The 27,258-nt window shown below is 41.2% G+C and overlaps 1 protein-coding gene across 1 annotated transcript in view; it reads left to right on the top strand.

Annotated features, from left to right (window-relative positions):
* The window catches only part of NXN (nucleoredoxin), a 114,600-nt gene extending 89,883 nt beyond the window's left edge, over nt 1-24,717 (top strand). The window contains exons 7-8 of the mRNA XM_069971206.1: nt 5,660-5,784; nt 22,403-24,717. Of these exons, the coding sequence (XP_069827307.1) occupies nt 5,660-5,784; nt 22,403-22,585 (308 nt within the window). The 3' untranslated portion in view covers nt 22,586-24,717. The remainder of the gene's footprint in view (nt 1-5,659; nt 5,785-22,402) is intronic.
* Nucleotides 24,718-27,258: the final 2,541 nt, after the last annotated feature.

Genomic DNA, 27,258 nt, shown 5'->3' with positions numbered 1-27,258 from the left:
CGAGCCATCAATTAATATAAAAGTTATACAAGTTGCATATCGTTTTAATCCTACCGACTTGAGGAACATATATAACATGTCAGTTTTTCCATAGGACACACGATGTAAAAACGAAGCCCTTCCAATGAAAAAGAATAATTTTTTTCAATTTCACAGCGCATATAATTTTTTTATTGTTTCGCAGCATTTCACAGCATATTTTATGCAAAAATTCAGCCTGTCATTGCAAAGTACAATTAGTGGTGCAAAAATAAGGGGTCATGTGGGTCCGTAGGTGTAAAAATGCAACTGCTTTGGCCTTATATACACAAGTAGGAAAAAACGAAACAGCAAGAAAATGAAAATTAGCCTGGTCCTTAAGGAGTTAAAGTGAATGTACCACTTTAATTACAATAATAAACCATTATACAGTTATAAAAAGTGTGTTGGTGTACTGGAGGAGTAAATGAGCACACTTTCTGTGTTAGGACAGTATTTGCCCCATTAAAAATAATAGCGGCTAAAATACAGATCGTAATTTTGACCTACAATGTCTCATACTGTATAGTGGAAGTCTGATTCAGTATTGATAGCTAGTGGTAGGCAATGTCTCCCATCAGTGTAGTCTCCTGCTTTATGACTTATCTGACCTCTGACCTGTGTGACACCTTTGTCAGAGCTGTCTGCACAGACACCCATTACCCTGTGAGCATTGGAGGTCAGGTATAAGCAGCTGAGACCCCTATAGACCCTCCACCGCTTATAGTAATGGTATCTACATTAAAAGTTCAAAGGTTACACTAGTAGAAATTTCTATAATTTATGTTTTTGTGGTTCTCTAGAAATTAACAAACTATATTTAATATGTCGGATTAGTTAATCATTGCTGCTTATACTGGAAGAAGAATGGATTAGTCAGAAGGAATATTTATATCACCCAGTGACCTTATTACATGTAGCACAGTGCTATCTATATCTGTTTACTTGCAAATTCTTAAATGCGTGTGTATTCTTAGTTGTTCCTGCAATGATTATAGTTACACCAGTGTAGGAAATGGCTACAAGTATTTTTTTCTTATAATTAAAAGTAAAATCTATCAAAGAAGGGGTACAGGATAAAAGAAAAAACTCCAGCATCTGTTTAAAGGGGTTGTCCGGCGCAAAAAAATTATTAACAGAATAACACACATTACAAAGTTATACAACTTTGTAATGTATGTTATGTCTGTGAATGGCCCCCTTCCCCGTGTCCCACCACCCCCACCCGTGTACCCGGAAGTGTGGTGCGCTATACTCACCTGTCACGTGCCGACCACGGTCTCCGATCCTCAGCAGTGACGTCTTCTTCGGGTGGCCAGCGGATCTTCCCGAGTGCCGGCCGCCCTCTGCAGCGTCATCCGAAGCTCAGCCGCGATTGGCTGAGCATAACTGTGCTCAGCCAATCGCAGCTGAGCAGCTGATGAGGTGGCCGCGTCATCAGCCGCGATTGGCTGAGCACAGTTATGCTCAGCCAAACGCGGCTGAGCTTCGGATGACGCTGCAGAGGGCGGCCGGCACTCGGGAAGATCCGCCGGCCACCCGAAGAAGACGTCACTGCTGAGGATCGGAGACCGTGGTCGGCACGTGACAGGTATGTATAGCGCACCACACTTCCGGGTACACGGGTGGGGGTGGTGGGACACGGGGAAGGGGGCCATTCACAGACATAACATACATTACAAAGTTGTATAACTTTGTAATGTGTGTTATTCTGTGAATAATTTTTTTGCGCCGGACAACCCCTTTAAGGCTATGTTCTTACTGTGTCAAAATGACGGCCTTTTATATTGGTAGGCTATCCTTTAAGGACAAATAACTGCTGTTTTATAACCATTGTGTTATTTGCCGTTAAATGGCGATAAAAAGTGGCCGTCATTTCTACGGTGTGTGAACATAGCCTAAGGCTGTATCTGTTGTTGCAGCATAAACCCATTCACTTGATGAGCTGCATTACTATGTGCCGCCCATGGACAGATGTTGTGCTGTTCTGGAAAGCAAAAGTGCAGCCTGCGACGACGGATTGCATTATGAATGTGCATCAGTAGAGCACTATAGTGAAGATATCAATCCATGCAGCAAATGCTGGTCCGCACTAGGACCTGTGCTTTTTTTTTTTTTTTTTGTAATAGACAATACTCCTTCATTCCACCCTGGGATGATTGGACGCAGGTCAAGGAAACAGGAACAGCAGGAAGATGCGGTGTAAAAAATATTTATTAAAAAAGTAGTGTGATGACACTTGAGAAAGAAACTGGATCGGTTTTGAAACACGTTGTCTACTTTTAGTGGGGGGTTTTTAATAAATATTTTTTATACTGAAATTTCCTGCTGTACCAGTGTCCTGGATCTGCACCCGATCATCCCAGGGTGGAGTGGAGGAGTATTGTCTGTTACAGATCCCTGTGTGGTAATACATGGGAAGTGGCTGCGGTCTATGCTACATGCTTATTCTGAGTGCTGTGCCTCTGTACTGCACAACACCATCAGGTGAGAGCTTACCTTAGTTGTTTTACTCTATGCTATGGAGTGCTGTTCTGTTTTTTTTTTTTTTTTTGTGTGTGTTTGTGTGTGTTTGTGTGGGGGGGGGGGGGCTGGGGGGTTGTGGCACAGATCACGGCTCCGTACACACGTGTGAACGTGGCCATTGAAATCTGTTGGTAATTGCAGACAGAACTACGGACAAATAGGGCCTTACCTCGGATTTCATACCTGTAGTCAGTTATCTTCTCTTCACGTGATTGGTTATTGTAAAATAGTTACTGGTACATTTCATTCATTTAGTATGTTATCTCTCTATGTGATTGATTATTCTAAGAGTGTTACTAGTAAATCTTTACAGTGTACTACATGTTCATTGCATCACAGTCTACATTTTCATGCATTCCATATATATTAATTTCATAAATTTGGTTGGTTATGTCCTGAATTCCTGAATATAGGAATATTGTTGGGTATTTTTGGTTTGCTGATAAACACAGCCTGGTAAAGTGATGGCCTTACCTGCCGCAGTGGCTTGGATTCTTCTTAGCTGTCCTGAAATCTGTCCGCAACACCAAGAGGATACAACGTATGGGACGCTTGTCTCAAAGTGAACACATTTTAGAATGTTCTTACTCTCAGCTGGAACGCAGCTTCAGGTAGACAGCGTCTTCTAAAAACGATATATAGTTGTTACCTGCAAGAAGCCTCAGTATAGACATCCCACATGGCCCAAATTCTAAAGTCCCTTTTATAGCACTGTTCCCCTCTCATGACGTCATGTAATCTTACTGGACGTGTTAAAATGAAACAGCAGATTTGAAATGTACAGATGCTATAGCAGCAGCGCTTCCCAGTAATAAGCCTTGTCCTAGAAGTCGCTGACATGGGGAGGTTTTTTTTTTTTAGCTGCTTGAACTTCTGCTGTGAACTCTGATGAGGCCAACATGGGAATAGTTCCCTCATTGATGAACAGATGAACACATGTGTGAAGTGGAGCACAAAGCCTCTACATGGAGAGGGAGAGAGGAACAAGTTGACAACTGTATTGTGAAAGTTGCATTGACGTTGCACAGAATCCGGCATCTGTCCCTGAACTCTTGTCACTTGACAAATCCCGTGTGACGTTAATCTGGTTGTGGAAGTGGACAATCAGAATTAAACGGGTAAACCTCCCACATTGGCAGAGACCGTGGCAATGTGCTTTGCACCGACGGCTTCCTTCGTTCCTAAGTGTTTGTCTGGACTGCTTCTGTTTCCATAGCTACAGTGTTTTTTTCATACTGAGCAGGGCTAGGGGAGTCGCATTCTCTTTCCTTTCTATGGTCAGATATTAATTCATGGAAGGCAATGGGTGTTTTGCTTAGGAAGGGAAATGATTCCCTTGTTTCCTGTTTCCCTGCTGAGTGCAAGATCCAACACTATAAAGTATTGTTTATGCATAACTTTCGCAAGCTTCTGGTCTGACGTGTTGTGTTTTTTTTTGTTTTTGTTTTTTTCATACCCATCTAGTTAACAGCTTGTTTATTGTCATTTGTTTGTGTCATTTTCTAAATCTGGAAAATCTCTTATTAAATGTTGTTGTTTTTTTCCCCCTTATAGGATTTTTCACATTGCACACGCTTAAAATGAGGGAATCACTGTGTTAAAAGGGGACTGTCTGTATATAATAAAGTACCGGCAGCTATGTATGTAATTGGGAAACAATATAGATTATTATTGGATTTCTGTATTTTGGTGTACTTAAATTTCTGTTTTTTTTTATACCCGGGACCTTGTGGTCATGTGATATTAGGTTCTTCTGACTTTACTTGTAGGCTTCTCACAGGACACATTGGGGGACATTTATGAAATGTCTGCCCGAGGCGTACCCCAGGGAGAAGGTGCAGATTCGCCCCTTCTCCCTGGTGTACGCCTGCCGTATGCCCCGCTCGCCCGATGGGCGGGCTGGGGGAGCTTAGGGGTGTACGACAAGACGGGGAGGAGGCGTGGCCTGATTTATCATGATTTACGCCTGCTCGTAAATCATGTTCCAAATTTACACCTACTAGAAGCAGGTGTAGATTTAGTACACCGGGCGCCTGGCCGGCCACATTCACTAAGAAGCATGCGCCTCTTAGTGAATCCTGCTGGGGGAAAGGGGGCGAGTCCTAATATAAGACTGGTGTACAGTGTTCATAACCCCAATCGCCCCCCCCCCTTGGGTCCAGATTTACCGTATCGCTGCAAGTTTCTCACACATAAATCCACAGTGATACTGATTGCTATCAAGTCAATGTATGTGTATTACTAGATGCGAGTTTGATGCAATTTTTACATGCAAGTTTGGTGTGATTTTTACATGCGAGTTTTGATTTGCACATGATTTTCACAGGCAAGTTTAACACCACAAAAAACACAGCTACTTTCATGCGAGTTTTGTGCGATAAATACGCAGCGATACGGTACGTGTGAAGGCACCCTGTGCAAACAGATGAAGCCTTTTGCTCGCCAGCGCTCACTTTCTTAGATACCATGTCTTGGAGGTCAGGTGGGGTTAAGGGGGTGGGGCTAAGAAGCAATCATCACTTTTGGGCGACACCACACCCACATGCTATGTCAAATAACTGCATAGTATCTCCCCTATTGTGTGGTGAAGCATGAGGTTTAAAAAATATGTAAAAAAAACCTCCCCCAATTAAAGTTTTAATCACCCCCTTTCCCATTATACAATTAAAAATATGTAAAAAAAGAAAAAAAGTATTATATATTGTAGTGTGTGGAATTGTCTAATCTATTTAAATATAACTATCTTGTACCTGCTTAGTGAACAGCTTAAACGAAAAGAGGAAAAAAAACACCAGGATTGCTGATTTTTATTTATTTTTTAATATATATTTGTTATATATATTATATATAATTTATAATATATATATTATAAAAACTATAGCCCCAACCAACCTGTAGGTGGAAAAATAAGTGTTATGGATCTTAGAAGACGAGGAGGAACATTGCTTCACTGTGACCTGGACATCCGTGCATCAATTACCTTTGGTCATGAAGGGGTTAATCAGATGTGTTTTTTTTTTAAATTACTTTAAAAAAAAATAATAATTTCAGGACTTTGCAGGATGGGCGATAATACTTGTCAGAGATTAGTAATCATTCCCATTGTATCTTTTAGACTCTGAGGATGAAGGCGAGTCGGAAGCAGCAAAGCAGCTGGTCCAGCCCATAGCAGAAAAAATTATAGCACAATATAAAGCCAAAGATGAGGAAGCACCACTACTGTTCTTTGTGGCTAGTGAGGTGAGTACCGGGGTACAGTGCTGTCTTTAAAACGAAAGTAACATCAGGTAAATTCGCCTTAAGTCTAGCATATCAATAGAATGGCACCGACTTGGGGGGGGGGGGGGGGGGGGGCTGGGGGCGCTGGTGCCGCGGCTGCATCATAGAGGACCTTCAGTCCAGGTCAGCGCCTGGCAATAGACTGGGAAGGGGCCGCGGTTCAAAAAAAGGACCGTTCTATTGATGGCCTACACTTAAAGCGATTTTGCCTGATGGTACATTCGCTTTAAATGCTGGGATCCTACGTTCTAGTTCCGATCAAGAAAAACCATATGCATGTAGTCTGTATGTTCTCACAGATTCATTAGCTTCAGAAGAAATTGATCTCACCCGGATCAGGTGATATAGCCGGGGAGAGATTGCGACAGCAGCGTGACCCACTCCCCAGCTGCCTGCTCTGTCCATCAAGGTCCACTGTTGGCTTATACGTCTATCAAATACCTAAATTGATGGACTCCCTGGCTATATCTCAGCGGGTGTCAGCATTAAGACCCGGTGGGATCAATTACTTTTGACTTACCCGGTGACATGTCACAAGTTTTTATTTCTTGCCTGTTGTGTTGTTAACAGTATTTACAATAATGCTTTAAGCAAGCCCTTTGACATGAGCAAAGTAGTCTTGAGCTGACCCTAGTCACATGAATGGGAGTGTTTTTAGGCATGCTCTGTAACCCATGTAGAGGTCATTGTATAGGAAGAGGGACATTAAACGCAGAACATCAGCTGCTGTGATTGGTGTTACCTGTCTATCCCAGTTTTGGAACTACCAAACTACCATTTGTTTGGGGGGGGTTTGCTCTGTGTTGTGTTTCTGTTCTTCCTGGTTTGGCATTTTTCAGAATGCAATGCTTTCCCTCATGTGATCATCACAGCCCCCACCCATTATAATCAGTAAAATTAGTGCAGCAGCTGCTTCTGTTCGGTCAGAGATGGTGAATCACTCAGGGGATTTGGCGATCCAGCCAAGCCTCCTGTGAGATCACGCCCCGCCCCCTGTCTGCATCATCAGCAAAAACACACAATGTGAGACAGAGGCTTGTAAGATTTGTCTCCTTGGGGGGGATAGCAGAAGGAGCAGGAGACAATGTGAATTGGCACAGGGGCCATTTTTTTTTTCACTTCCTGGATTTCTATCAGCTACCAGTGTGGCAGAACTGTACAGATACAGTAATACATTGTATAGACACATTTACTGTATATAACTTTTAATGTACTTTTAATAGAAAACAAGTTTTTCTTATCCGGAGTGCCCCTTTAATGCCTCGGGACCAGATAAAAACTGCAAGATTTTGGAATTATTAAAAAAAAATATATATATTAAAAAAAGCCGTAGCACTCACAAGATTGAAATTCAAAATCGTTGGTTTATTATCCCATGTGGAGCTGGATACAGCAACGTTTCTGCCCTCAAAATAGAAAATTAGAAACCAAGAAAAAAAAAATCTTAAAAATGTCTTACGTAAAAACATTAATATATACAAAATAGGGCATGTTTTTGATGCGACAATCCTTTTACGTTTCTATCTACATTCTGCAGTTAAAAAAAAAAAATCTGTATCCCTAAGGGACCTGATTTAAAGTGAAGTCTGTTTGAAAACTAATTTAACAAAGCTGTTTTGGCTCGGTTAAAAATGTGATCCATGATGCTAATGTGAACGTACCTTAATAAGTGTAGACCTATATGGTAGATTACAATGTATTCAGACGTTACTGATGTGATTTGGTAAGAGCCCATATAACACGAATTGTGTATAAAGAAAGGTTTTCCTATAAAACTTTGCATTTTACTCAATTTATGGAAAGTTCAGGAAGAGAATTCCCAGAATGAGCGTGTTAGCTGCATATTTTGACAGTTTTAACTGGACATTTGCAAATACCAATTTAGTGAAGCAATACAAAAATACTTAGTCGTTGAAGAAAACCTTGTGAGCAATCACATCTCTCATATAAAAACCTTGTGATCTTCTCTCCAAAATGACATCAATCATTTCTGCTTGTGGAAGAGACAAACGGGGTTTAGTGGTTTCAGATTCTGGGTGTGGAGACACAAGCTAAAGCTGATAGCTAGAGTATACAGCACATCTGCTGGGAGTCAGGGCCAGGTCATGTGATCACACCCCAGTTTTCAAGTTGATAGAGAATTGAAGATTATTCACACTTTCAGGCCTCGCAGTCCCATAAGAGAAATGATGCAGTCAGGCACACAAGTGTTCTCATTCTGCAAGTATTCTAACAAAAACATGACAAGAAGAAGTCTAGAAGATATTGGATCCAACTCAGTGCTAATTCATCGCAACACCCCCAGAAAGGAAAGCCTGGCACAAGATTGTGTTTTAGGAAACTTTTTTAAGTTTTGCTACTAGTCCAAAAAGTATGAACATCCAAAAACCCTGCAGAGCACCACTATATAAATATATATATATATATATATATATATATATATATAAGTACTTATGTTTCCGTATATCTCTCATCAACAGAATTGTATTTTTTAATAAGATAAGTTGTATGAATTACTTTGTCACCTAATTAGTATTCGTTTATACTTGTACCGTACATTAATTTCCAATCAAGTAAACACAACGAATATAGGTTTTAAAACTAGGAAGAAATAGCATTTAAGGGTTTTCAGAAAAAGTAAGGCAGGAGCATGATACAGATATGCAAGCAATCATTTTTTTGTCCGCTCAAATCCTGCTAAATAAACAGACACCGGACGCAAACCTGACTGACCCTCTTAAGTCAATAAGATCTCTTGGATGTCCATTAGTTAGGGTCCGTTATTGAGTAGCTGACTCAAAGCCTGCCCAATATGGGATTTTTCCTACCAAATCCAGCATACATATACATACATTTTACATGTTCAGAAATTGATACACCCCAAAATATGTTTAAATCACATAAAATGTAGTAATATTTAGAGATGGATCAATATTTGTTTTCTCAATGAGAAATCTCTTGGAGGTCACATTTTGGCAATGATTTTTCCTGCCATGTAGTTTCTTGTTCTTTAACCAACCTTTATGCAGACCGTTTTTGATGTTGATTTTTAAACCCTATTTTTACACTATGGATACAAAAACACAAAAATAGCATGTGACCTCTGTACTTTTTTGTACCATGAAGAAGCTTTAGGGGAAAAATGGGTGGGAAAAATAACATAAAAGTGATACCGTATACACCAACCCACTCCCTGGTACCCTCCGTTTGATGAGAGTAAGTCCTTGCTAGCATGTTTTGGTTAGGGTTAAAAAATGATCTTTTAATCTGCAGCAGCCGAGTCAATGACATGTGCCATAGAGAGTCTGTGCCTTAGGCCTGCAACACCTCTCCTTTCTTTCTCCCCTCTGTGCTCATCATTAGGAACACCCCTGGCAGTATTACTCCTATTCATTGCTTGTCTTAACAGTGTGCTTGTGCCGTTTCAGATCGTTAAGCATGTACACTGCGGCAAATGTGGCTATGCCACCTTGACTCGGCTGCTGCAGATTAAGGGTAGCTTCACACGTACCGGATTCACAGCGGATCTCACACTGCGAGTTTGCAGCGAAATCCGCTGCGAAGCCCCTTTAAGCCCCAGCCACTCGCAGCATACATTACCTGCTCGGCGCCGCGTCTGCATGTGAGGCTTCCGTCGGTCGCCCATTTTAAAACACATGGCCCGGAAGGACTTACTCTCATCAAACGGACGGTACCAGCGGTTTGAGGGGATGGGTTGGTGGATACAGTATTGCTTTCATTTTCCTTTCCAAAACAAATTTTTGTAATTTTACTTTATTGTAAAAAGGCTCTGCTTCCTCTCACACAAAAGCTCTGTGAAACTTACTTTGTCTCTTAGATTGTGTAATGCTGAAGCTGTATTCATGGTACATACAAACTGACAGAACAGCATGCCAATATATACTGCGGTGTACCCTCGCAGGGTCTACTGAGTTCAGGGGACCGAACAGAGTCTAACAACTGTTTTCAGTCCATTTATAAATGTATATTATCATTAAGTGCTTTGGAGTTACCTGAAATAACACTATATGCTTAAAGTAAATGTACCATCAGTACATCCGCTCTACGTTTTGCACATGAATACAAAGACGCCGGCATGGGGAAGCCAGTGCCACGGTCCCCTTTTTTTTTTTTTTTTTTTTTTTTTTTTTTTTTGAACCGCATCTCGGTTTCCGCACACGGAGCTGGTCTATTACCGAGCACCAGTCCTGGCTGAAGCACTGGAGGCTGGCCGGCCATTGGCAGGAAACACCCGCCTCTCAATGCTACTGCTCCATTAGAGTCAATGGAGCCGCATCATAGAGGGCGAGCTGGCTAGGCCCCAGTGCTACACCCCCAGCCGGTGCGCGAAAACCAGGTGGCGGTTAAAAAAAGGACTGCGGCATCGGCTTCACTGCGCCATTCTATTCATGTGCAAAACTTAAAACAAATGTACTAATGGTATATTCGCTTTAAAAATGGACCAAACGCAATCCCTATTACACTACATTCGGTGCACTGACCTCAGTGGACCTGATGCAAGTATACGTCGGCATACCATTCTGCTGGTATGTGCATGTACTGTATTCTTTGAACATTGCTACTTTTCAAATGTGAATGTTGCCTAGAAACGGTAAATGTAAGTATCGTGTTTATAATTTTTTTTTCTTAAAAGTATGGAATGAAAACTCTTAGCTTTCGAATGTTATATTTTACATTTGAGCAAATCTCCTTCTACATTTAATATTCCTTTGAGCAGAGTCAGATCTCTACATTCCTTAAACCAGATGTACACCCTTATGGTCATTTATCTATGCAGACTTTACCTTGTCTTGACAGCTTTCTGTTCTGCCCATAATGCGAGAGATTAAGATTCCTAAGTCAGAAGCTGAAGAGGCCATATACAATTTGCAAGATGTGAAGTCTACTTATTGTATCTGTATTCTTTCCTTTTATAGATAAATTTTATTATAGGGAATTCCTGCCTGGCAGCCGGTTTCTACGTCTTTTGTCATTTTTATTAAGTGTTTTACATTTTTAGCAAACTTGGCCAATTGTATTAGCGTTAAGGAAAAACTCTACAAATCGTGTGCACTTTGTAATGTCTGCCGGGTCTGAAGCGTCTGGTGCATAATGCAAGCATTTAAAAAAAAAAAAACCTCAGCAAAGATACAGTCCCTGTGTCATGCACCACCCCTTAGGCTATGTTCACACACAGTATTTCTGACAAATTTTTTTTTTTTTTTTTCCCAAAACCAGGAGTGGGTTGAAAACACAGTTCCGCGCCTGATTTTGGTTGAGAAAATGCTGACGGAAATACTATGTGTGAACATAGCCTTGGGCCTTGCACCAGTCATGACAGTTTTGCTCTTAGTGTTATTTTTGTCCAGGCTAACCTAGTTATGAACTGTTCCTCTCCGCAGCTACATAGAGTGGCTGTGATAATGAGACAATGTGGGAAATATTTTACTATTTTAAATATTCATTTCTGTGATGTATATGTCACTTTAAATATTGTGCATATACTGTATTTACTTACTCTGCTGAATAATTGTTGAATTCCTGTGGATTTGGAAGATAAACTAGCCGGTATGCCAGGCTTTCCGTGATTATGAAGCACTGGAAGTCACTTTTGGTGCAAATACCGGACTTGTGTAATCTTATGTAAGTTAGGGTTTCCATGCAAGTAATGTTATGGAAATCTGAATTGTGCATTCAGTATAGTTTGTATGGCTCTGTTGGTGGATGCCCATGTAGCCACTGATGTTAGCTGATTGGCCCAGCCACCTCTAATTGTGGAGAACTTGTTTATATATGAAATAGCTGTAATTTGTAGCCTTCCTGCCGAACGGGCATATTCCCATCCATCCACATTCATAAACAGGTTAGAAAATAATTATTTTTCACAACTGGTTGCATTGTGGCAGTTAAAATATTTCAGTTTACGGTAGGGCTAGGCAATCATCTGAATTGAATTCTTATTTGAAAATCGTAAATTTTCACACACAAAAAAAAAAAAAACACTGTGTGCTCTGCCCTGCCAGGAGAAATTTTCCATCCAGCGGGAGAGCCACAGCATGACTTGCCCCAGCTTGGCCAGGCAGGACCATGCAGCCAAGGGGCACGTTCCCAAGGTGCAGGGCCACAGTGACCCCCGATGCGGGCGGAAGGTGTTTTTAGTGGCGGCCTCCAGCTGAGGGGAGAGAGAGCACCCTTTGCTGGATTCAGTGCTACAGTGTCCTCTTTATCCCCACCGCAGCAGCAGCCGGGCCCTATTGAGTCCCCGGGACCAGAGGTAGAGCAGGGGGAGGAGTCAGTACTGCACCCCAGCCCCACACCAGCTACTATACTGGTACCACTACACCCCTCATCTGTATCTGTTTTGCTACTACATTCCTCATCTATACCTGTACTACTACACCCCTCATCTATACCTCCACTACTACACCCCTTAACCACTATACCTCTACTACTATACCTATGGGAGCAAATAGTGGCACATATTAGGCAAAACTACTTATTTGGGGTGCAGAGGGGGCTTGTCTACTGCATGGGGGCTAAGCAGGGGCACTGTTACAGTGGAAAACAATACAGTTGCTGCCTCTAGCACCATTAAAATAGCATCTGAGGCTGGAAGGAGGAAAATGTTCTGTTTATTTAGCAAAAATAAATAAATCAAGATTTAAATTAAGAATCCTCCAAAATCTTTGAAAAAAAAAAAAATCAAGATTTTTATTTTTTGGCCTTATTGCCCAGCCCTAATTTACGGTACATTGTTGCTGTACTATATGCAGTACTTGAATGTGTTCTTTGGCGTGTGAACGTCTGATTAATATTGTACATATTCTGTGACATTGTAGATAAACCTGCGCCTTTTCTTCACCAAATGCTAATAGTTTACAGACAAGAATTGGCGTTAATAGCATAGGATGAGCTCTTTTCCCTTTCCTATGTCTGTTATCTATCACATTATTCAGTCAGCATAGGAATGATTTTATATTACTGTCTGCATCTGTTTCTCTTCAGCTGTACAGTCCAACTATAGAGAAAATTATTTTAAAAGTAGGAGGAACGCATTATATGTCTTACCAGGATTACAGAGTCATGCTGCTAGACAATAATGTGACTAACAGGCGACCATGCCGCATCTTCAGTGTCCTCACTTCATCTCCATCCAACCTGGAGCTCTCGCTTGTTGTCAGTGCTTGCTTATCTGTGCTGCTGCGCTGCGTCCTGACATAATATATGGTATAAAGTCACTTAACAAGAAGATTCATATTGAGGCTATTTTCTACCTCGGAACGACAGCAAGAAAAGGCAGATGTCTCGTAATATATACGGCAGCTAATAATCATGATCATTATTAGCGGCCGTCTTTTACGAGGCGGCCGCCTTTCACCGCTATGTTCCTGAAGTGGGAACATAGCCTAAAGAAGAGCTGTAGTGGTGCATGAAAGTTTGTGGAATTTTTTTCTGAGATCCTCAGAAATCTTCTTGGTTTGGGACATGATACATTTCCACAAACCTCTGTAAATCCTAAGTCTGTGTTCATACACGTTGAAATTGTCAAAGTACTGCGCATTTCACCTAAAATGATGCAGTACCCCAACATACAACAGTGAAACTGCAATGTATGAACACAGCCGAAAGGTTTGCATGCATTTGACACCTACACGTATACGAAAAAAGCATAATTTTACTCAGAAAATAAATGACCATCTGTTTGATTTGGCTCTTCAGTGTGAAATTCTGTAGTTTTAAGGTCAGATTTAAGCAGAAATATAGGAAATTCTTAAAGCTTCACAGTTTCAACTGTATAAAAAGTAATAGTGGTAAGGACTTGAAGTTACAAGACTGAAGCCTGAGGCTGCCGTATTACAGTAATACAATTTCTTCTTCTGATGTTTGATGTTGTCATGAAGAGATTTGTATAGATTTAGCAAAATCTATACGAAGAAAAAAAGAGGATGACACATGACAACCACTTAGCTGCTTATATTTAAAGGAGAAGTCTGGCCAAAACATACATTTATGTATGTTATTGCCCAGCAAAAATTATACCGATTCTCAATACACACTAATTATGGGAAATGCACATATAGGGGGAGATTTATTAAACTGGTGTAAAGTAGAATTGTCTTAGTTGCCCCTAGCAACCTTTCATTTTTCTAAGTCTCTGTGAGGAATGAAAAGTGGAATCTGATTGGTTGCTAGGGGCAACTGAGACAATTCTACTTTACACCAGTTTGATAAATCTCCCCCATAGTGCTTTATTTCTTCATGTACTACAGCTTTATGTCTTCTATTCCTAGCAAAAATGGCCCACTGTCTCATACAGAGGTGCGGGCTGGGCTCTGCAGGGACGTGAGTGTGAGGCAGGGTAACCTCCGGTAACAGCTCTGGTTCGGGACAGGAGAGACCACCGGGATGATGTGACATGTCACTCATTATCATCCCGGTGGTCTCTCTCCCGTCCCGGCACCGGAGCTGTCATTATCTGTATTGTGCAGATAAACGACTGCTGGGGGTGCTGCTCTCATCAGCTCTTCTCCATCAGACCTGTCAGCTCATGCTCTGTCTCTGCTGCCGTGTAGCCGACCTGCCGTCCAGACCTTCATTTACTTCTCCCGAAAGCCATGTCGCTTTGCTCTTGGGGAGAGAGCAGGCTGTGCCCTTCCTCCCTGGGCACAGCCTGCTCTCTCCCCAAGCGCACACTTAATTTTATCAGAGGACAGTGTCACCTCGGTGGGGCTTCACGGACAAGTAACAAGTGTTATACAAGTATATAGTGTATGTTCAGCATCTAAGCTTGTGAACCACACATAGAGTAAGGGGTTCACAATATCACTTTAAATATGTTTTGGCCGGAATTCTCCTTTAGCCTTAGAAGAATAAGCTGAATTCTGGTTAGCATAGGCACCTTTTCTATTTCCTATTTCTATTTTCTATTTCCTATTTTATATAGGTGAGTGAAGAAATTTTTGAAGAAAGATAGTCATTTGACTGATTCCTCCTGTTGTTTTGACTTTAACAGGTCATTTGCTGATCTTAGTTCTTTATTTCAGCCCTGTACAGTCATGAAAAGCCAAAAGTTTTGAGAATTACTCAAATATTATATTTTCACATCACATCTGCTGCCCTCTGGTTTTTATGTGTGTTTGTTAGATGTTTTTATCACATACAGAAATATAATTGCAATCATATGAGTAACAAAAGCTTATATTGACAGTTAGAATGAGTTAATGCAGCAAGTCAATATTTGCAGTGTTGACCCTTCTTCTTCAGGACCTCTGCAATTCTCCCTGGCTGCTCTCAATCAACTTCTGGACCAAATCCTGACTGATAGCAGTCCATTCTTGTACAATCAATGCTTGCATTTTGTCAGAATTTGTTGGTTTTTGTTTGTCCAACAGTCTCTTGATGATTGACCAAAAGTTCTCAATGGGATTAAGATCTGGGGAGTTTCCAGGCCATGGACCCACAATCTCTGTTTTGTTCCCTGAGCCATTTAGTTATCACCTTTGCTTTATGGCAAGGTGCTCCATCATGCTGGAAAAGGCATTGTTGATCACCAAACTTCTCTTGGACGGTTGGGAGAAGTTGCTCTTGGAGGACATTCTGGTACCATTCTTTATTCATGGCTGTGTTTTTAGGCAAGACCATGAGGGAGCCCATTCCCTTGGCTGAGAAGAAACCCCACATATGAATGGTTTCAGGATGCTTTACAGTTGGCATGAGACAAGACTGGTGGTAGCGCTCACCTCGTCTTCTCCGAATAAGCTGTTTTCCAGATGTCCAAACAATCGGAAAGGGGATTCATCAGAGAAAATTACTTTACCCCAGTCCTCAGCAGTCCACTCCCTGTACCTTTTGCAGAATATCAGTCTGTCCCTGATGTTTTTTCTGGAGAGAAGTGGCTTCTTTGCTGCCCTCCTTGAGACCAGGCCTTGCTTCAAGAGTCTCCCCCTCACAGTGCGTGCAGATGCACTCACACCTGCCTGCTGCCATTCTTGAGCAAGCTGGTAGCCCGATCCTGGTCTTTCTTGGGCGCCCTGGAGCCTTTTTGGCAACAATGGATCCTGTCTCCCTGAAGTTCTTGATGATGCAATAAATTGTTGACTGAGGTGCAGTCTTTCTAGCTGCAATACTCTTCCTTGTTAGGCCATTTTTGTGCAGTGCAATGATGACTGCACGTGTTTCTTTAGAGATAACCATGGTTAACAGAAGAGAAACAATGATGCCAAGCACCAGCCTCCTTTTACAGTCTCCAGTGGTGTCATTCTTACTTAATCATGACAGATTGATCTCCAGCCCTGTCCTCATCAACACCCACATCTGTGTTAATGGAGCAATCGATGGAGAAACTATGTTAGCTGGTTCTTTTAAGGCAGGGCTGCAATAATGTTGAAATGTGTTTTGGGGGATAAAGTTCATTTTCTTGGCAAATATTGACTTTGCAAGTAATTGCTGTTAAGCTGATCACTCTTTATAACATTCTGGAGTATACGCAAATTGCCATTTTAAAAACTGAAGCAGTAGACTTTGTAAAAATTTATATTTGTATCATTCTCAAAACTTTTGGCCATGACTGTAGTTGGCCTATTGGCTTGTGAAATCGAACTATCATACAGAAGGAATAGGTCGGAATGAGTGTAGACGGTTAGGCCAGTTACATTTTATGGCACACACTGATACAAGATTCATTTCATGTATCTCTAAATAGCTTTCTGTGTTATATAAATCCTTGAAATTGTACTTGTTGCATAAGTGACCCATATTATTAGGAGATGTGAGCAGACTGGCCTGGGCACTGTAAACTCTACATGATAGAATGCAGCAGGTGAAAGAGGAGTATAGGATGAGGGCAGTGACACAGCATGACAGCTGAATGCTTTCCACACATGCTGCAGGAGTTTGTACATTTTTATGGAGTCATGCTGCTTTTTTGGAAGGAAAGGGTGCGACCATTATATATACTTTAGTTATCCACTTTATATCCAAATCCTGTGTAATTCTTCATGAATAAAGTAATTTTTTAACTTTTAAAAATTTAAAGTTAACATATAAAATAGTGTGGTGTGAACAGAGCACCACACCCAGTTTTCCTGTGACAGCTAATACTGTGCTCACAGAGTTCTTATATTGGAAGATAGCGATCACATGATTAAGGGGGAAACATTTTCTTCTCCTTAAATCAACTGGTTTCGGAAAGTTATTTAGATATGTAATTTACTTCAAAATCTCAAGTCTTCCCATACTTATCAGCTGCTGTATGTCCTTCAGGAAATGGTGTTTACTTTCTAGTCTGACATAGTGCTCTCTGCTGCCTCCTCTGTCTGTGACAGGAACTGTCCAGAGCAGGAGAGGTTTTCTATGGGGAAATGCTACTGCTCTGGACAGTTCCTGACATGGACAGAGGTGGCAGCAGAGAGCACTGTGTCAAACTAGAAAGAGAACACGACTTTCTGCAGGACGTACAGCAGCTGCACAAATCTGTATAACTTTTTGAAACCAGTTGATTCAAAACAAAAGTTTTGCTGGGGTACCCCTTTAACTCAAATGTGATGTCAGATTGTTGATATTCAATTAAAGGAGAAGTTTGAAGAAAATTTCTATTAAAGTATTGTATTGCCCCCCAAAAGTTATACAAATCCCCAATATACACTTATTATGGGAAATGCTTATAAAGTGCTTTTTCCCTGCACTTACTACTGCATCAAGAGGATGCTGGAAAGGATGATGGCAGAGGGATTCTCAGTGTCCCTCCAGTGCCCTGTGTCCCTCAGTGTCCCCCTGCCATCATCCTCTCCAGCAGCCACAGCCCGCACAGCTCTGGGAGTCGGGTCGTGACATCACCACATTATCCAGGAAGTGACATCACCATGTTATCCAGGAAGTGAAGCCTTGATGCAGTAGTAGGTGCAGGGAAAAAAACACTTTATGTGCATTTCCCATAATAAGTGTATATTGGGGATTTGTATAACTTTTGGGGGGCAATACAATACTTAAATATATCTCCGTACTTCTCCTGTAAATTACAATATGATATCTAGCTTAAGCCTCTTACAAACATCTGCATTTTCGGACAGAATTCAGGCCCATTGTATTCTATGGGCCAGTGCACATGACCGTGGATTCTAATGCCCATGCATTTGCCTGAAGCCCAGATAGCAATGAAATAGGGCAAGCTATTATACGGACTGGATGTGGTTCAGGCTCCATACACAGTACATGATTGTGGGCAGGACACTGTGGGTCTTAAAATGTCTTATAAGGACAGTCCCTTTTTATCCAAATGTTTACAAGTACAGCAGGACTTAATGGTGGAATATGTGTTACAGCTATAATTTAGGTATTCCTAGTCTGTGACCGTATAGAAACCTTAGTGGAATCCTGTATACTGCATGCAGGATAGAGTGTGCCCACATTGGGAAAAAAAAAGAGCTCTATATAACGTCCGAATAATAGACTAAACAGTGTATTCTCTATGGGCTGTAGTGATATGTGATAATCCCCTGGCACTGACATGATCTGACTAGAGCAGCCGTGCTTTCTAGAATAGCAGCATTATTTGCCGGCTTGCCATGCCCTGATAATGCAGATGGCACTGAGCTGTGGATGCCGTCATTGTTTAGAAGACACAGTAAACAAATCGGCGGCTTCTCACAGTTTGCTGCTGGGAACACACATTGCTACACAAAGCGTGTGTGTGTGTTTTATTGTGTTCTAGTGTTGAATTCTGTAACTAATTTGCAGACGCTCTAAAAGCTGAACATCCATCACTTTTTGAAGGGCAAGCTGAATAAAGCACAAGTTGTACAAAGCAATCCTTATTGAAATATGGCATTTGAACTGGCACAAAGCCCATTACATCCCCCATAGAGGTGTTGTCTGTATATCTACGTACTTTATCCTGGAATTTCCTGTTCTCTGCCTCTCACCATGTTCTCGGCTTTCAGAGTACTGTCCTGGCACTGCCCCTTGTCTAGTCAGAGAACGTGGCTGCTGATACCCTCTAGTGAAAAGAAGCGCGATTGCAAGTTCAGCATTATAGATTTGTTTTATACAGTCAGCATTGTCAAATGTGATTTGAAGCCTATGGACACCTTCTGAATGTAATTATAAAAAAAAAATTGTTGCGTTATACTTAGGTTAACTTTGTTCTGCTAATAAATACAGGGGGAAAAATAAACATTTCCCATTTCACTATCTATATTATAAAATGATACTAAAATCTTACAGTTTTAATTCTCACTACTAGGCTTAAAACTAACTAAAGGTCCTTTTAAACATGCAGATTTTTGGCCGAGATAGGTGGCTCGTTTACACAGCACAAGAAATCTAGTTGATGGGCTGCATGAATGATGCTTGTATTGTTCATGCAGCCCTGGAAACTGATAATACGGATATGGATAGATCTGTGCTTTCAGTGTCCAGATCACAAGCAGCAGCCTATACCAGCCACGCTGTTTCTGATCCAGTATCTGGTTTTCTGGTCCTCACAACGACTGTTTCTTTAGGCCCCGCCTCCTTCGGCTTTGATATTCTAGATTCTGAAGTTATAGCAGCTGCCGAAGAACAAGATGTCGGATCACAAGCAGCGTGTCTGGTATCTATAACATAACAAAGCTCAAGTGTGCAGTCGTTAAAGATACATTTTTAGGTAGGCTCAAGAGATGCAGTCAGCCGATAATCGGGCGTCTGCCCAGGCTGAATATCACCTGCAGGAGCATTTGTAGTGACGCTCCTGGCCAGTAATCGGCTGTGTAAAAGGACCATTTCTGAAGGGCCCTAATACACCAAACGATTATCGGCCATACTTGGCCAATTACTGGCCGTTCCGATCATTTGGTGTAATAGTGCCTGTTAAAAGACCATGATTAGCCAACATGCACGATGTTGGCTAATGATGGTCTTTCAACAGGTTGCAAAATCCTGCTCCCTTTAATGGGCAGCCCCCTAGCGGCCCTCTCTGATCCACGGAGGAGGAAGCAATCGCTGACCTGTCAGTTCAGTTCAGTTGTTTATTCCTTCTAATCGGGTCGTGTAATTGCGGCCCTTAAACGTTCTGTTCTGTCTGTAATGCATTATAATAAAAAGCTGATACTAAAACAAAGAGATCTGAATGGATGAAGCTTGCAGATCAGTATTGTACAGTAATGTTTCCATGGGACATGTCATGTCTATTTCATGGAGCTTCATGTATACCTGATGAATACCTTAACGACCATGTGTATCATGGTGTCAGCAAAGAGGTTTAAAGAGGGCTTAGGACTCAAGCCCTCTCTATATCTAGTGGCCTCCGGTTTCTATAAGCCGGCGAAGGCCATAGATGTTAGCCAGCAAAGAGCAATCTATGTTGTTGACTTTTTTAAAGGGGTTAACCAGCAAAGAATCTTTTTCTTTCAAATCATCTGTTTTCATTAAGTTTATATAGATTTGTAATTTACTTCTATTTAAAAATCTCAAGTCTCCCCATGCTTATCAGCTGCTGTATGTCCTGCAGGAAATGTTGTTTTCTTTTCAGTCTGACAGAGCGCTCTCTGCTGACATCTCTGTCCGAAACAGGAACTGTCCAGAGCAGCGTTGGTGGTGGAGTCTCTTCTTTTCTGCCAAAACGGTGCCTTGTTTGTTTGAAAATCTAAAGATAAAAAATGTACAAAGTACAAACTAAAAAATATTTGTTGGGTAATGTGTTGCTAGATTTTAGCAATGAGGACTAATATGTAAAGCTGATCAGCCAGTATTGCTGCTTTGCCAGTAAGGGTGGGTTCACACTGCATTTTTGCAATCCGTTTAACGGATCCGTTTTTTTCAACGGTCAAAAAAGTAGTGTCAACAGTACTTTATTGTGCGTAAAAAAAAACGCATTCGTTTTGATCCGGTTTTTTTTGTTTTATAATGGAAGCCAATGGGAAAACGGATCAATCCGTTTTTTGCAAAAAACGGATCAGTTAAACGGATGCTGAAAACGCAGTGTGAACCTAGCCTAAGAGAGTCATGAACATAACATGGTTTCTGGAGGAATCAGAAATGTGACTGCCGTTTACCTGTTATGTAGTGGCCATTTTGGCAGCTACTTTACATTTTCAGTTTCTTCGCAACAAAGTGGGGAAAAGGGCACACCACACTATGCACACTAAGGCTAGGTTCACACTGCATTTTTGCAATCTGTTTTTTTCATCCGTTTTTGCAAAAAAACGGATGAAAAACTGATGAAAAAAAAACAGATGCATTTGTGTGCATCCGTTTTGATTCGTTTTTCCATTGACTTCCATTGTAAAAAAAGGGATCAAAACGGATCCGTTTTTTTTAACTAACACAAAAATAGTGTCAGCTACGTTTCTGTGTCTGTCAAAAAAACCAGATCCGTTTTTTTTACAATGGAAAAACGGATCAAAACGGATGCACACAAATGCATCAGTTTTTTTTCATCCGTTTTTTGCAAAAAAACGGATTGTAAAAGTGGATTGCAAAAACGCATGTGAACCCAGCGTAACACACAAGTGTCCACCGCTCTAGCACCGCTTCATTTCTGTGCAGCTCATTGAACCTAAACCCCTCATTAGCATAGGGGCAATTAGGAGCTATCGTACGAATGCGGGGCAGAAGACAAGATTTAGTAGCAGCCCTGCTCTTCTCAGGTAATCTGCTGATAGTGCCGCTTTAAAGGGGTAGTTCAGCAAAAAAAAATAAAAAAAAATAATATCTTTTTTCTCAAATCTTCCAGTTCAGCTGCTGTATATCCTGCAGGAATTGATATTCTTTCCAGTCAGGAGAGCAGGAGAGGTTTTCTATGGAGATTTGCTACTACTCTTGACAGTTCCTGTCAGAAACAGAGGTGGCAGCAAAGAGCACTGTCAGATTGGAAGGAAAAGCTCACTTCCTGTAGAGCATATAGCAGCTGATAAGTACTGGAAATTTTGAGATTTTTTTAATAGAAGTAAATTACAAATCTCTGGCACTTTCTGGCACCAGTTGATTTTTTTTTTTTTTTTGGCTGAACCTACCCCTTTAAATTTGCTGTATTCTGACTTCTTTTTCTTTTAATTCTGAATTTAATAAACATATATATTCAGAACACAACAAACCTAAGGAAGGCCCAGGCAATAGGGTTCAATGACGAGACAATATCAGAATAAGAGTAACCTGTCAGAGGGCTAAATACACTTTATAAGAACAGTAGTCGGCATCACTGATAGGGGCCAGGCCCCAATCTATGGAAGCTGGGAAAAGGGGAACTAGAGAAAAGGGGGAAAGGATAGAAGAGAGAAATAAAGGTGGGGGGGGGGGGGGGAGAGAGCTGAGCTGTGAGCCAACTGGAGATGGAGGATGAGGGCTTCTCCAGGGGACTGGAATACAGGCCTTTTGGAAGTAATTTTTTCAGTGGCTTTAGTGGTGTCCGCACCATAAAGCTGTGATCTTTTATGAGGTTGAGTTTATGCACTGAATGGTAAAACATTGTAATGTGTAGTAAGGCAGTGGATGAGATGTAGTCTTTCCTTGCTGTTCTATGCTTGACGTGTCTATACAAGATCAAACATATCACAACAATAAGAAATACCTGACTGCGGGAAATAATGTGTGTTTATGCTTTCAGGATGACATGACGGACTCCCTGCGGGATTTCACTAACCTCCCAGAAGCCGCACCTCTGCTGACCATACTAGATATGTCTGCCCGAGCAAAGTATGTCATGGATGTGGAGGAAATAACGCCGGATATTGTGGAGAATTTTGTCAACGACTTCCTAGCAGAAAAACTGAAACCAGAGCCAATTTAACAAAATCTTGATCAGTATTCATGCCTTGCATAAAATTATTATTTAAGAACACAACTGCTTACCCTCTTACCATATGGATTTTAACGTATTATCTCTCCAGAGAACGCCTTGTCAAGGTGCCTTTTGTGTCTTGGTTTTAAAAACTGATCCTCTACCCGAACTGTCCGTTGCCAAATGCCTCTACAGAAAGTGTCACCATGTACAGCACCATCAGCACTTCGTATGCCGAGCCTGGATTTGTATCCGCCACTTTAGTCATCAGCCGTAGACCAATGAGAAATTCTTAAATTTGGGTTCCTTATTATAACTGGGTTTGTAGTAAATGGTTTTTTGTTTTTTTTTTTTTTTTTTTTTTAGAACTAGAGTTGTTACCACCAGGTTCTCACTACATTTATTATGCATTCTCCTGTTTTTTTGTTTTTCACATGCAGTTTTATACAGTATCTGTTTCCTTTGCTTTTTTTGTGGGGGAATGTTCCGAAGCTTTGTGTATCGTGAACTGGGATTTCCACATCAGTATTCAGTGCTCATGTTTGAATGGTATTAGCAGTACTGTGCCCATGACTTGCCTGGCTTTCTACCCTCCTACCGATTTCTAACAAGCTTGCCATTTTTTCTACTAGTGAGATCACCAAAAGTTCACCTTTTCTATGTAAAGCACAAACCTATAATCATTTGTGGGTATAACTTATATTTTCTGTTTTGTATTTCATTCATTTCATGTTTTGTTAATCCCGGGTAAATCCTCTGTGAACAGAACTGCAGAACTGCAAGTCCGTGTTCATCATTCATTTTGGCCTTATATTGGATTTAGAAATCCCAAGTGGAGATAAGTGAACCTCAAGCACGTCTGGGTTCATTCTCACTCCTAGAGAGGAGACCTGGGGAAAGTCCAGTTATGAAACTGTCCATTTACGTGTGATCGGTATGTGGAAATTGTTTATATATAGTAGACGGTTATATCATTGCACCTTCCTTAAAGGGGTAGTGCGGCCAAAACATTTATTCACAAAATAACACACATTACAAAGTTATACAACTTTGTAATGTGTGTTATGTAAGTGAAGGGCCCCCACCCTGAAAGTGCGGTGCATTATACTCACCGCATTACTGTCGACCCCAGCCGACATCTTCGGGAGGCCGGACGAACCGCTCCAGCCGTCCCTCATGCCGGCCAGGGTGGTGGTACTGTTGACCGCCACCCAATACACATTTTAAAGTGGACCAGTCAGCAATAGTCATTTTTTTTTTTTTTAGTTTTTTTTCCAGTGCAAAACAATAGGCCTTTATATTAGTATGTAAATGAGGCCCAAAAGTACCGGGGGCATTCCCTAGCACAGCAAAAGCCCAGGTAAGGCCAGCCCATGCCTTCTAGTTTCTGTAAAATAATGTGAATAAGAAAGCCTGTGCTCATGCCGTGCTGGGGAATGCCCCCTGTATGTCCAGAATCCAGATGAGAGGATCTATTTAGTAATGGGCTTATTAACACTTGTTTTCCTGTTGACAGGTCCACTTTAATATAGAAAATGTGTGTCTGTCTTTCTGAGGGTAGCTTAGAGGAAGGAATGGGAGGATTTTTATTTCTGCTATATAAATGGACAGTGATGTAACTGGAGCTTGCCCAGGTATCCATTAAACAGATAACCTTTGGGTGATGAATGCCAAAACTATGGCCTTGAGTAACATGTTTAGGGCCTAACATTTCTAAGATTTATTAAGGTCCACTCATCATCATAATCTTTACACAAAATACTTGGAATGTTAACCAGAACTTCTGCCTGAGTGATGCAAACATATGTCCTCCTCAACCGCACATATTGGCACTATTTGTTATATATATATATATTATTTTTTTTGTACCTTGCATTGATCAAGGTAAGTAAGTGAATGTAATGTGGTGAGTGGAAATGTTTTTGACAAGTCTGCTCTGCTGTTTTTGTTTTTCCTCACCAAATCAATAATGTTAACAGGATGGATGGTCTAAATTGTGTTGTGACACTACTAGAAGTGATATGCCTGACTGCTTGACCAGTCCCACCGATCCTCCATGCCAAACCATATAGAATAGATTGATGATTCCAGGTATTGGTTACTGTGTTCCCTAGACAAACCGATAAAATGGTTTCAATAAAGTGGTCTTATGTGTCATTAATTCCATGCATAGTTGTTATATCTGAAGTCTGAAGCTTTGAAGTTGTTCATGTTGCTGCTATTTATGTACTGTATGTAACACGAAAATCTGAGTATTTAAAATCGGGGGGCACACAACATTTCCCTAATCCAGTGCATAGAAATGTTTGGTAGCCCCATAGAGAATGGAGTACTGGCCGCGCACAATTGCGGGAGCAGTTGTGTCCCCATTCTTGGTAACAGTAGAGGTCTCGGTGGTCAGAGCCCAACTGATTTAGTTATAGTCTATCCTTAGAATAGGGGATAACACGTTAAGATGGGAATATCCCATTTAAAGGGACACTGAAAACACGCCGCAGAAGTGTTCTACTCGTAATGCTTCTCCATTTGCATTGCATTGTCCAGTCTGTCCCCGGCCTTGATGATTCATGAGCAGGGCTTTCTAAGGGATAGGCAGGACTAAGCAGTGTGACGCAGATGGAGAGGTGTCACACTCCTTTTTTGCCACTTTGAAACGGCAATAAAATGCTCTTTTTGCGGGGTTTGGAGCAGCGGGCTAGACATACTAAAGTGCTGTTGCAATATATGCAGCTGTGGTATCTTTAAATGCATATTAGAGATGAGCGAACCGGGTTCGGGTTCGAGTCGATCCGAACCCGAACTTTCGGCATTTGATTAGCTGGGGCTGCTGAACTTGGATAAAGCTCTAAGGTTGTCTGGAAAAACATGGATACAGCCAATGACTATATCCATGTTTTCCACATAGCCTTAGGGCTTTATCCAACTTCAGCAGCCACCGCTAATCAAATGCTGAAAGTTCGGGTGGACTCGAGCATGCTCCAGGTTCGCTCATCTCTAATGCATATGCATTTTAGAAGTAACAAATTTCCTTTAATTTCATAGACCTTTTCCAGTTAAATTAAATGAAATGGTAAACATAATGGCCGAATGTTTTTGTTTTTTTTAGACTTACATGGCCATTATACGGCTTTAAAAAATATGTGGCAACACACACTGCTAAAATCTACTTTATCAAGGTAACAAAAATCACAGGTGATAAATAATAGCCCAAATTATATATAAAAAAAAATAAAAATAGAACTATATATGCTATAAGTGTTCACACTGCCTCTTAATGTATGATCCTGGCACATACATCCAACATATTCATAGGCCCATGTTCACTTGACAGAGGCCTTACGTGTCCTTTTGGCTCCCAACTGGCTATGTAAATATACATTTTTTTTTAACTGTATAGAGATTTCCCTTTCAATGCAGAGGTTTCCAGCCAAACAAAAATGAAGGTGTATGTTGGGAAATCTTCTCATCTGCTTTAAAAGAAAGCTCCTTTGAGCACAGGGCCAACATATGTTATGTACAATGAATGAGGAATTGGCTGCTAGAACCTCAGTAGACGTTGGACAACATCTGTTCCTCCCACTTCCCGTCCCAAACACTGTGTAGGAAGGCGAAGATCCAGAAGATTCCCCTGAATTCTTATTGAAAGAGAACAGTTGTGCCCAGTCCTTTGAATTCTTCTCGGTCTGGTTCACCCGTTCTACCCGTTGGCCATTGAGCTGTGGGTGGTAACCAGAGGAGTAGTCCAAGTTGATTTTTAGTAATCAGAGCACCCTTCAGAATCTGGAAGTAAACTGTACTCCTTGATCAGAGACTATGTCGGACAGCAAACTATGCAGGCAAAAGAAGAGTTGCACAAAAAGATAGGACAGATGGTAGTCCCGAGAGAAGAATGACAAATGTCTTCCTGGGCAGGATGTCCTTAAAGTGGTTATCCAGCGCTACAAAAACATGGCCACTTTCCCCCTACTGTTGTCTCCAGATTAAGTGGGGTTTTGAAACTCAGTTCCATTTAAGTAAATAGAGCTTAATTGCAAACCACACCTGGCCTGGAGACAACAGTAGGGGGAAAAGTGGCCATGTTTTTGTAGCGCTGGAAACCCCTTTAAGTAAGACTGGAGCCTTGGTAATTATATGCCTGGCTGCAAAGTTAATTTAGATCTTGTGCATAGAGAGGACCCACCTTTCTTTGCGCAATGCTGAGCCCCCTCCCCCGCAGGGCTTGGTGCAAAAATGTGCAACTTTATGGATGTGAATAGACATTAATACATGTTTCTCAACGTTTCTATACGTGTATCTATATTTACACATGGAACAGTCAACAATCAGGATATGGTGAAAAATTAATGAACGAACTAAATGGTGCGTTTACACAGAGATTTATCTGACAGATTTTTGAAGCCAAAGTCTTGATTCGATCCTACTGTAAATTTGCTAATCTCTAGCGAATGAGCGAAACTCGAGCATGCTCGAGTCGATCCGAACCCGAACTTTCGGCATTTGATTAGCGGGGGCTGCTGAAGTTGGATAAAGCCCTAAGGCTATGTGGAAAACATGGATATAGTCATTGGCTGTATCCATGTTTTCCAGACAACCTTAGAGCTTTATCCAAGTTCAGCAGCCCCAGCTAATCAAATACCGAACGATCGGGTTCGGATTGGCTCGAACCCGAACCCGGTTCGCTC

Source organism: Dendropsophus ebraccatus, chromosome 5 (genome assembly GCF_027789765.1).
Source record: "Dendropsophus ebraccatus isolate aDenEbr1 chromosome 5, aDenEbr1.pat, whole genome shotgun sequence".
In the NCBI taxonomy this organism is placed as follows: Eukaryota; Metazoa; Chordata; class Amphibia; order Anura; family Hylidae; genus Dendropsophus; species Dendropsophus ebraccatus.
This window is presented reverse-complemented; position numbering and strand designations above follow the sequence as displayed.